General features: G+C 41.5%; 1 protein-coding gene across 1 annotated transcript in view; it reads right to left on the reverse strand.

The window, feature by feature from the left end:
* The window catches only part of LOC138605037 (myosin-9), a 63,304-nt gene that overhangs the window by 13,492 nt on the left and 37,283 nt on the right, over window positions 1–12,529 (reverse strand). Inside the window, exons 5-8 of the mRNA XM_069677105.1 lie at window positions 10,715–10,832; window positions 9,183–9,373; window positions 8,983–9,067; window positions 443–961 (exon numbers count right to left, since the gene is read on the reverse strand). Of these exons, the coding sequence (XP_069533206.1) occupies window positions 443–961; window positions 8,983–9,067; window positions 9,183–9,373; window positions 10,715–10,832 (913 nt within the window). The remainder of the gene's footprint in view (window positions 1–442; window positions 962–8,982; window positions 9,068–9,182; window positions 9,374–10,714; window positions 10,833–12,529) is intronic.

Consider the following 12,529-nt stretch of genomic DNA (forward strand, 5'->3'; position numbering starts at 1 on the left):
ACAACAAGCTGGCAAACCACCAGTTTCTCACCAAGCAAATTAACAGACAGAAACTTGAGCAGATTGAACGCAAAAAAATAAAAGTTTCATCAGTCCCAATCACTTTCATGCAGTTAAGATCAACGCAGTCATCATGTGGAGGTCGGTGTTATTATTTCAGACCAAAGACAAACATGTGAAGCTCATTTAGCGGGAAAGAAAAAGAGAGAAAAAGCGAGTCGAGGGGAGTGATTAGTACGATTGTAGAGCATGTGCTGTAAAATCTTGCCACGGTTTTATGCTTTGCGAGTCGTAATGCGGCTGGAGAACGGCGCTTTAGATCATGCAAGGAGATGCGTTAATAAAACCTGCAGTGCCATGCTGCGGCGCCGTCTTCATGCAGAGCGTTTCCTTTCATGCAAGGTCATCAAAATGCTCATTCGGGAGTTTTGCGATTGCTTACCGATCCCATACCGGAGTCAGCCACCGAGTCTCTACCCGAGTCTGTGGTTTGAGCTTTGCTTTTCGCTTCTGACTCTGACGTCTTCTCAGCGCTGCCTCCTACTGGACAATCGATTCTTGCTGTGATCTGACCGCTTTTGTTGCCGCTTTTGTCCCCGTTCTGATTGGTTTGCCTGATCGGAGGAGTCACAGTGATGCTGGGAACTGAACTCTGATCCTGTCCAACGCTGTTCTGTTTAGTCAGGCTCATCTTGGACTTTGGAGACTCTGGAAACACTGCAAAGGCAGACTTTGGGGATACAAACGTGGGGCTCTGTGGAGATCCGGGGGCGGAGACGTTATCTGGCCCGGAGAATTTACTGATCAGGTCTTTGATGCTGCCGGATCGGCGCAGGTTTGAACTGCGGGACAGGTTAGCAGAGGGCTTCTGACTGGCTTTCTTGACCTGCTCTATGTCGTTGTCGATGGTTTTCCGGTGAGGACTAAGAGGTGGTTGGGGGGCAGAGGATGTGGCCGCGTGCTGAAAGAGGTGAACAAAATAACAAATCCCCAAAACAATGTTAACCAGGAGGCTGAGCAGCAGATGTACCAGGTCAGTGGTGGGTGATGTGACAGGTAATATAAATTAAGCATGCAGTTAAGACCATAGTAGCTTACTCTTGGTGCATTATGGGTCATGTTCAAATCAAGTAGCAGGGCTGCTTTGTAGCCATGTTGGATTTTGGTTAGAATTTGTCATGTATGTGAGGTACTAAATATTTGATCAAGGTCCTCTGATGTCACTTCAGTTCACCTGACCATCCATGCTTGAGGCTAGAGGCTATAGTAGCTTCTACTAGCATGACACCCATGAATCTCCAACATAAACAATGCACCACATTTCTGAATGCGATATTTATTTGTCTGCAAGTTTGTCAACCAATCAATCAATGTGTCATCTTCTAACAAGCTCAGAAGGGGTTTCTTCTTCCTCGCTGAAGATGGATGCACATGGCGTCCATTATGGTGAAAGGTGTGTGCTGTACAAGAGGTCAAAGTTGAAGTAATTGTCCCGCACGCTGTCTCCAATGAGCGGTTACACTCGGACATTAAATCAGCAGCACTTTAATAGTGTTTTTCTCTCCATGTAGATCTTTTGTGTTTGCAGTGAGTCGATGTTCACTGTTGAAATGCATACATAATGACAAATTGCGTTCGTGTGTGTGTGTGTGTGTGTGTGTGTGTGTGTGTTCCTATCTGACATAAATCCCTCTTGAGGAAGTGCAACATCTGCTCGCTCATCTGAAAAATCATCCCCTCCCCCCCACGACACAACATTTCACTTTCTCACTGAGAAATAAAAGACAGATATTTAAACTGAACATAAACAGAAAGATCAGCACAGAGACTCTAAAATTCACAAACCCTCTCAACTCACCAATAAAGAGCATTTTCACTTTTTTTGCCAACAAGCCACTTGATTAAATCCAACTTTAATTAACAATCATAACAAGAGGGCCGACGCCACTTAGAGAAATGAAGTGGCGAGCATCCAGGGGTTTAACTTTCGGGGCTCGAGGGTCCAAAGCGCCGAGTGGCCTTAATCCAGGGACTCGCCTGGCCGCCTCCCCAGGGGATGGTGAGCCAAGCCTGGGCTGGGAGCGGAGCAGGGGCCTGGGACGGCGGAGAGGGAGGGTGGGCGTCTGGGGTTTAGGATCACTGCTAATCACCCCGTATTAAAATGTTTACAGGCCGTGGTGGGATTAGCTCTGAGCCGATGATTTTTAATGTTATTATTTTTGCCCTGTGAGCTGAGCGCGCTCAGTTTGGACTCGCTCATGGAATGAGGAGACGAGGACACGCTCGCTGGTGATGAGAAGTGTGTGTTTCTGTGTTTGTGTCTGTATGTACGTTTCAGGTCAGGATAAAGTAAATTGATTTTCCCTTAATGATAAAATATAATTGAGATAATTAATAATTAGATAAAATAAATTATTCTAATCCACGTTGATGCTTTGACTAATACATGTCCGACTGAAATTAAATGACATGTTTTATCCGCTGCAGCATCGGCTCTGTCGATCTCTTGTTCTGACACTTCAGAAATCGAAGGGGGGAAATATATTTTTTTACTTCTTCTGGTTTCACAATGACGCCCGTCAATGCAGACTTTGCAGATGGAGACTGTATTTTGATGTAGCATATCTAGTCTTGTGTAAATCTATGACGTCTGTGTGCTATCACAGGCAGAGCAGACAATCACAATAACTATCAGTAAAGCAGGAGCCGCAGACTTTGAACACCAACCCGCTGTAGGTTTAGTGCTAAAGTCTCCTTTTCTTAATCAAACTTGCAAACACACAGGTTTGCAGGCTTCTTAGCTGGTTAGCTACTCAACACATTTACAGCAAGTAAACGTGACGCAAACCGTCACTTCAGTCCAGTTTAATTGCTGTTAACCGTTCTTCTGTCTTTATGATTCACGCAAAATTCTCCTGCTACATTCTTTATAAAAGTAAGAGCAACGTTAACAGCAATCACCGACAAAAGATTGCAATACAATAAGTGCAATTGCATACGTTGCATGTCTTAACCAGTGTGCAGTTGTATTGATGTAAAGGAAGCTAGTGGTAAATGCTTATAAAGGAGCCTGACTCTGAACATAGTTGAAGAGAGTCATGCTGTTAGGCTGTTTGAGTGACAGCTCAGCCTCAGCTTAGGAAAATGACTTCACCTTTGTTCTCCTAACCTGTAATTTGCACGAGAGATCTGAATTGTAGGAGAGAAAAATGTTCTCAATCCTCAGAGTAACACAGACAGAGCCATATTCCCACAAGTCCTGAACACACACGCACGCACACACGCACACACACACACGCACACACACACACACACACACACATCAGTCCTCCAGTCCCTGTGGCATCTCTACAGTACGGACATATGCCGCAGAGCCACACACCATCTGACCCAGATATGACAGCAATGCATTGTGGGAAAAACTGTCAATGCCTCACTGATGTTTTTTCAGAATAAAAGTTCAGGAGAGTATTTTTTTCCGGACTTCACCTGATGTCGTTCTGATCCTAATCTGTTTTTGAAAAGTAAACATACAATGCTGTTTCTGATTTTATACAAAGGGATTGTTTGTTTCAGGACCAAATGTTGGTGTACTTGCATGACAACTCGACGACTCTTTATCCTCATTACATGTTGTTTTGGCATAACTCAAGAGCTCTTTAGGTGAGAAAAGCCTGTTTTTTTAAGTCAATATTTGACACATCTGATACAAAATCTTTCAGACATCTATTAGAGGCAGCCGATTAAACTAATATTCCACTTCCATTAAGTCTAATGACTTATGAGGGAAAGAATAAATAAAGAACCATCAAAGTCAAAGCACAAACGGCCAAAATAAACGTTAAGTCGTTTATCTCAAGTTACAAAAAAAGTATCCTACATTTCCCATGATGCACCTCAACCCTTTTTTCCCCTCTCGCCTTCCTTGTCTGGTAAATCTTCTAAACCACCACACCTCCAGTTTGAAACTCAGCCTTTCCAACTTTGTCACCCTGACGACATCACAATGACATCATCAGGGTCACTTTCTCAGATCTCTCAGAGCCGCACAGGACATCATGAAACCTGCTCTTCACTCGTTATTTAATCTTCTTTTACTCTCATCTTTTACTCTGCTCAGTCATGGTTTGATCTTTTACTCTGCTCAGTCATGATTTGATCTTTTACTCTGCTCAGTCATGATTTGATCTTTTACTCTGCTCAGTCATGATTTGATCTTTTACTCTGCTCAGTCATGATTTGATCTTTTACTCTGCTCAGTCATGGTTTCACCTGCTCGATATTAAAGTAAAATCTAATTTTGTGAGGAAGGTGTTTGAAATGTTTGTGAAGCTTTCTGTGGATGTATTTGATAGACGGGCTGGTATACTCACAGATCACACAGAGAGTCAGCTCTGCACACAAACAAGAGAAAACACAAAAACTGGAGACAGTAAATGTAATCAAGAGTCAGGAACAAATCCTGCCTCGTCCACTTTTAGCGCCAAGAAAATCAAACTTTTGATATTATGTGTTTGTGGCCACGTCACAGCTCTGTCGACGGAGACATAGATACATTCATGTTAGCAATTTTAGCGCAATAAACATGTCTCAGGGTGTACTACTACTAATACACTCTAATAACATTAAAGTGAGAGAAACTTTCTTTCTGCGCTGTACTGCAGGACACGTGTGGAAATTTCCTATACTGTAAAAGTTCCTTGTTAGCTTTCTATTTTTCTTTTTATCTCTTTTGAAAATAGTTTCCAACTTTAATCACATTTGGTTTCAGTTTCTTATATCATTTATTTAATATGTTTTATATTCTCTATCTTCCTCGGCTTGTGTCGCAGCTGCAGGTTGTTTTCTAGCTTCTTATGATCGTTCAGCTACATCATGTTCTTGTTTGGTTTGGTTTTTTCCTCCTTGTGCTTGTTTCATAGTTACCTTGAGTTGTTTCTCTGTTTTTTTCAAGCTCTCTTGTGTGTTTCCTACTGTCGTGATTATTTTAAATCTCCTTTGGATATAGTTTTGTTTTTTTCTTAGCTTGTGTTCCAGCGTCTTCTGATTATGTTCCAGCCTCTTGCGGTTCTTTTTTTGGTTTCTCCGAGTACATTTGTGCTGCTTTCTAGCGTCTTTAAGCTCTGTTTCTTACTTCTTGTTCTTATTCATTTCTGGGGGTTTTTTTCCAGGCGATGGTCTTATTGCTATTTTCATTTTATTTCACGCCTGTCTTTAGGCTTCTTCTGTTTATTTTCTACCTTTGTTTTTTTTTGTTCACTCGCTTGTTTGAGTTGTTATCTAATTTCCTTGAGGCAGGTTTGTAGCTCTTCAGATTTCTGTAATAACTTCATTGTATTCTAGTTCGTTTTTAGCTAATACAGGTTGTGAGAGATCTTACACAAGTTTTCTGCATTTTAGTGGTTGTTTGTGGATATTTTCTGGCTTTAAGGTTATTGCATCGTTTTCACTCCTCCTAAGGTATTTGTTCAACTTAAACTACCGGTATACTACTTTTTTGTGTAGTTTCTCCTTGTTGTTCCTTTTAGTTATTTTGTCTTGAAATAAATTCGAATAAAATTCTTTAAGTAGCTGAAAGAAGAAAAATGCTGTACATGTAAACAAGCCTACCAAAGCTGCATACAGTCTGCATATGTGTGTCTCCCTGTCTTTAAACACACAGAGTTTAGACTGTGTGACGTATCACCTCAATATAAAACACTTAAACTGCTTTCTAGCTTGTCTGTGACTCCGGTGTAAACCGACAGATGCACTTAAACACACAGCAGAGGAAACTGTCACTGCAGGAAAGAGGGCGAACAACTGCATGATAAAAAATAAAATAAATGACTAATTAGTGTCGTCAGTCTCGTGTTGGACGCGTTCGTCTCTCACAGAGAGCAAAACGTCGAGCTACGTCTGGCCCGAGGCAATCTGCCCGGCAATATGTTCCTGTGTTGTTGTTTCTGCCCCCCCCACCCCCTGTCTTTGACTGTAAATAACAGAGATTAATCAACAAAGCGAGGCTCCGTCCGCGCCTGAAGGCCTGTAACCGATAATCATCCCTGCAGCAGGAATATTTGTTACAAATCAGGCTGAAATCTGGTCACACTAATCCTTAATTTCCTGAAATTTAACGTGGGAAAAACAGGAATGAGATAATATATCTGCTCACTGGGTTAATTTATTAGAAAAAGATATCAAATACGGAAAATCTGTTGATGATATAGAACATTGAGAGCAGCTTAGTAAACGTCTAAACATACTAAATGTCATCAGAAGAGGGAATAACGCAGAAAGCTACAGGGGAGCCTGCTCGGATAATCAAAGGTTTTGTTCACCTTCCTATTTCACTTTGTGGACCTTAAGAAAATATTGTATCTGAACAGGATCGTTCATTGATGCCCTAATACTTTTCATCCTGGCGTTGGATCAGGGGACCTCAGTCACCAATAACAATTATTAAATTATTTAACATTAAAGACGAACATTAGGAAGCAGCTTTGACAAAATGATTTAACAGTCAAACAGTCAGTAAGTGTTCTATCTTGGTCCTTTTTTTCAGATGTATGGTCACATTTTTAAATTACGGTTATCTTTGCTGAAACAAGAGGTGTACCTGAGGGTAAAATAGTGTTGACACACACTAAAACTAGCTATGCTGTCTTTTTTACTCTACACGATGGAACTTACGTCTAAGGCTATAAAACAAAATAAAAACATCAGTTCCTCTTCGAATAAAATGATCGCTACTAATGAACGATTTTTCCCCAGCATGACCCTCAGTACAGACTGAAGGATTTTCCCATCATAAAAAACATCTATTAATGTTCATGTAATATGTTGATGTTTTAACATATGTGAGAGAACAAACAGAGCTGACATGGATCACCTAATCTAAAGAACCTATTAGATTTATATTTAATCAAACTGTGAGTGATTATAGAAAAATCCCGGCTCAATTTCTGACAGATTAACCACAAATAATCTGATAACAGGGTTACAGGGTGGCTGAACTGGTATTTACTTTAATTATAGTGTTGAGATAATTTATGTGATGGAAAAAAGTTAGAACACATTTGAGGAATAGTTAGAGATTTATTTATGGATGCGTTGATTCTTAATTTCCTAATAAAGAGTAACTGATACGACGAAATGTTTAATGTAAAGATGCAAAAATGCCGAATGGGTCCAGCGATGAGCGTGAAGCTCGTGTTGTGTTTGTGTGCAGGAGCTGCAGCGCGCTGGCAGCCGGCCTGTCTGCTGTTTGTGTTTAAGCTTCACGAGTTAAACTGTGCTGACACTTTGACAGCTTTCCTGTTATAATAAGACTCAAACCAGGTTTCTTCCCTCATCGTTTCCTGTCACAACTGTGTCAGCTTATTATGGGATTTTTTTCTTCTTGTTTTGTTTTTTTTAAGGGGAAAAGATGCTAAAAGTGTGTGTGTGCGTGTGTGTGTGTGTGTGTGTGTGTGTCTATGTATAGGTTTGCATCTGTGTGTGTGTGACAGACAGAGCCAGATGAGCAGGCAGATGTTTCCTCTGTCTCCTCTCCGACTGTCTGAGAAAGACTGACAACAGCTGGATCCATGCCAGACAAACGCACAGGCAGAGTTACACATGCACATACACGCACGCAAACACACACGCAAGCGCAAACACACACACACACACATACAGACACACACAGACACACACACACACACACACACACACAGACAGTGACACTGTTTTACCTGAACTAAACAGCACTGAGGTTCTTCTCTTGTTAATTTTGGGTTGCAGTCATTTTTTTATTTTTTAAATTCTTATTGAATTTGACCGTGTGAAACATTTTAGATCAGCTTAAATCCAAATCAATGATGTGTTATTTTATGTGACCAGGGAACAAGAACCATGTGAAACATGAACGTTGCAATTTGATGCATTTTATAAGATTAAAGCTCATTTAAATCTGCAGTCTCTCGGCTGCTCGTTGTGGATTCCTGCAGCAGATTTTGGCCTACAGGTTTTCTTAGAAACGTTTGTCTCTCTATTGTAATGGTTTTTAATGATGTATACCTCCATTATCTACACCACTTATCCTGTTCAGGGTCCTGGGGAGGGGCTGGAGCCTATCCCAGCTGTCATTGGGCGACTGATCACAGGGCTGACATACAGAGGCTGACAACCTTTCACGCTCACATTCACACCTATGGACTATTTAGAGTCACCAATGAACCTAACGAGCATGTCTTTGGACTGTGGGAGGAAGCCGGAGTACACGGAGAGAACCCGCAAACTGCACGGGGAGAACATGCAAACTAATTACCTTCGAGATGTGAGACTTGTCATGTCAAATAATTTCTTTTATCAGTTCTTTGTCGGATGCTACGATTATAAATTGTGCTGCGTTCATCAGCATCTACAGCAGAGTTAAAGTCATATCACATGAATGACAACGAATATATTTTGTTGAAAATTGTCCTCAATGTGGCATCCATAGTTCACTGTGATAAAATTAAGTAACTCTGCATCATTGTCACTAAACGAGCAGCATTTGCAAAAACGAGGGAACTGTTACAGAAGGGGTGAGATGTGATTTCATCTATCTAGTAAGGATCGGGACAATATTCACAGGAAGTGGAAGATGTCCTTCATATTTCCATCACCTGCAGTGGTAAATGCAAAGACAAGACTTCAGGCAGCAAAAGTCTAACCAATCAGATCTTTCTTTACTTTTTCTGTCCCCGGTGCGTCCTTTGCGGGCCAGGAAGCTGAATCTAAAACCTGTCTTTGTGGTTTTTAAAAGAATTTAAGATCTGCAGAGCTGGAGAGAATGACAGGCGGAGTTCAGAGTTGTTAGTTTGGGTTGTTACCCCCAAAAAGCCACTCATATACAGACAGTAAATACTGTTGTATAGTTCTGTTAGAGGTTAGATGGTGCCAAGAAGATGAAGCAGAATACAGCGAGGTGAGACAATAGATGAGTTGTGGATGCCGTGATTTTAAAGGTAACTGTACCATGTTGTTTCCCTGCTCTGTCTCGTTCTTTCCCTGCATGTTACGGTCACTCTCTCTGCTGGTGAACGTTTCCCCTCTCTCCGACCTGATGGAGAAACAAACGGGGAAATGTTTCAATGAGTGAAAATCTTTAGATGCCAAAACAAAGCACAGTGTTTGTCTTTAATAATAATATATTCTTATTACATTGGGTGGGCTACCTGTGCGATTGTTCGAGTACTTTCTCCGTGAATCGGGTCAGTCTCTGCGTCTCTTCCTGGTACCTCTGCAGGTCCTGGGTCAGCAGGTTACGGAGCGCGCTCAGTGCCTCCTCTTGGAACACCAGCCTCTCTGATTGGAGCAGACGCTCGGTGATGGACACCTGAAGTTCTCGACCAGCACACAGCTGAAACTGTAACACAAAGGAAGTAGGTTTTACCCATTTGTTAAACATTCCTGACTTCTTTGCTTTCTTCTGGTTCACCCATAGTTGCTGTTTCCAGCCGTGTATGTTTACACTTGACCAAAGGATCAGTTATTCTCTATATGAATCAATTATTCTGAAATCAAATCCTGTTTTACTCAACAAATAAAGTCTGAGAGATGATGATGAACGCCCTGAATAAGGTCGTCCACTAACGGTGTTTTTTGCACTGGCAGCACCCACCGGTACTTTTGTAGAAAAAAGTCCCGATCAGCCTATCGTTAAAAAAAGAGCACCTCGCTGTGCCTTTTTTTTTTTTACTGTTGCCAAGGCAACCACCGAATCATTGGCTGTCATTAACCTAACCGTTATATTGTAAACTGACAGAAGGCCCGCCTCTCCTTTCATTCGATTGGACAATGAGAAAAAACGGCTATGACGTCGGCCGCTTTTCTGCTTTGAGCGGTACAATTTGTATAAAAACCGTGTGGCTCCACAGCTGGTCCAGCCTCCACTCGATGCCACAGTTCAACAGCTTCACAGAAGTACGTGTGCCACGGTGCGCTCTCTTAAAGCGACAGTACGTATTTATCAAAAATGAATGAAAGAGGCGATTCTACACCTAAACTTGAAATATTAAACTTAAAGTCAAGTTCATTATTATTAGTTAACTCCTAATGTTCAAAAATTCAAACTTGTAAATAAATGTACACATTGTAGGTACAGGATATGAGAAAACCATGAGAAAAACTAACAATATAAACCTAGCCACTTACACATCCCTCTCAATGAAAACAGCTACAATAAAGCCGCCCCCAGCTGCTAAAACCCGCTCTGTCTGTAAACTATGAGTTTTACTTTACTTAATACAAAATGTCGATTGTTAAGGGGAAGGTAATAAGTAAGATAGAAGAGTGAAGCAAACTGACGTAACAGATAAAGAAGCACTTTTAAACCTTTTCATATCCTATAGATGTTTTTTTTTTTTTACATCATTAGAAACATATATTTTCTGTATTTCAAATATATCTATAATTCTTTCTACTGCAGACATTTCTTATTGTGCGTGTAATCTTATATCTACCTTTTCCTTACATTGAAAAGCATTTTTATCTTTGTTTGGACTTTCTAACCTTGTTAAGAAATCTCAGCCACCTCATAAATAATATAAAATATTAAACACAAAGATATCCTCATACTGCCGTGTGTATCACCACATTTTGACTTTGAGTTTACGCACTTATTTTGTTACTTTTTGACCTGATGAAACGTTACGTTTTTTAATCCACTGTGACCAGAGTTGATCTGTTTCCTGCTGCGTTCACTTACAGTGGGCGTCTGAAGGCTGGAGTTTGTCCTCCGCTCTTGTTCCGCCTGCTTCTTCTTCTCCTGGAGGTTAAAAAGCTCAGAGGAAAGCAGCTGCTGTCGACCTTCAATGTGGGAGAGTCTGAAAGCACAGAAACATGTAGTTTACAAACTGCACTTTAACTCCCGTCTAAGCTCTTCAATTACAGATCACACTGTCTGTTTGACTGCTCAAATCCTCTATAAAGAAATACATGTTTTCATATGACAAGAGACCGAATGTCAGTCAAGTACAGAGTGTAATTGTGCAGGAAAGCCTCTCACAAGTGAGATAATTACAGCAGGGAAAACATGTCTTATGAATAAGAGCTTTAACCCTTCATGTGCTGACGGAGCCACTCCTGAGTTCATTGGAAAGAAAAAGACAGGACAGGACAGGTCGGACCTTTCTGCTCTCTGTTTGTCTTCTACATTCAGAGGTTGACTTGAGAAAACACTGACGACATATACAGCGTTGTGTTTTCAATGTTCGACATCTGAATAAGCTTTCATACTTGTGTTTACTTTGAGCTTGTTCAGGTAAAGGTTAATCATGGTCTTTGAACCCTCTCGCCTCACTTCCTCACTCCCCTCCCAGCAGCCCACCTTCGGGTCGCACTCTTCAGCATGAAACTGTCCCTTCCTTGAGCAAACATGGCGGTGCTTTAAAAGATACACACGGAGCTGAACAGCTGATGCAGATTTAATGCTTCCTTTATAAAGTCAACAGCAGCCAAATAAACCAAACAGTCATGTGACTGTGAACACAGCACAAGTACACACCACTATGTACTCTTGTTTATACTACTCATTGCTATTAGCTACTGTACAGAGGTACATACTTTATTTTAAGGTATAAAACTAAAGAGCAGGAGCACCAATTAAAATAGTACTGTCTTTACAGCAGAATAATAGCAGTCATACAGACAGGATCAGCAGCATTAGTTTATATTAAGTATAGTACAGTACTCTTAATACTTAAAGAAGTACTAGGAGCAGCAGTGTAACTGTTATAATATTAGTGTTTGTGCTTGCAGTAGCATCTGTAGTAGCTTACAAGTAATACTACAATGGTCATCAGTGCAGTGGTAGTACAACTGTTCTTCTATTACTCGTCATATTAGCCAGTGCAGCAGTGTAAAGTAGCTGTAGTAGCAGTAACAGTCCAGCCATCCATTATCTTCCGCTTATCCGGGGCCAGGTCGCAGTGGCAGCAGGCTCAGCAAGGTGACCCAGGCGTCCCTCTCCCCAGCAACGAGGTGTTCCAAGGCCGGACGGGATATATAATTCCTCCAGCGAGCTCTGGGTCTACCCCGGGGTCTCCTCCCAGTTGGACCTGCCGGGAAAACCTCCAAAGGGAAGCACCCAGGAGGCATCCTAGTAGATGCTCGAACCACCTCAACTGGCTCCTTTTTTCCTCTACTCCGAGCTCCCTCCAGATGTCCGAGCTCCTTACCCTTATCTCTAAGGCTGAACCCAGACACCCAGCGGAGGAAACTCGGCCGCTTGTATCTGCATTCTCATTCTTTCCGTCACTACCCAAAGCTCATGACCACAGGTGAGGGTTGGAACGTAGATCGACTGCTAAATCGAAAGCTTTGCCTTCAGGCTCGGCTCTCTCTTCACCATGACGGTCCGGTACAAAGCCTGCATTACTGCTGATGCTGCTCGATCAATCTCATTTTACCCAGCGTAACAGGACGGTAGTTATTCTGCTGGTACTTGTACTATTAGTACTGTTAAAGGCACAAGAGGGACACCTGGACTGATAGTAAACTTTGTTATCACTAGTAATACTAG

Source organism: Semicossyphus pulcher, unplaced genomic scaffold (genome assembly GCF_022749685.1).
Source record: "Semicossyphus pulcher isolate SPU_LCO1_2020_fin unplaced genomic scaffold, fSemPul1.0.p SCAF_28, whole genome shotgun sequence".
In the NCBI taxonomy this organism is placed as follows: Eukaryota; Metazoa; Chordata; class Actinopteri; order Labriformes; family Labridae; genus Semicossyphus; species Semicossyphus pulcher.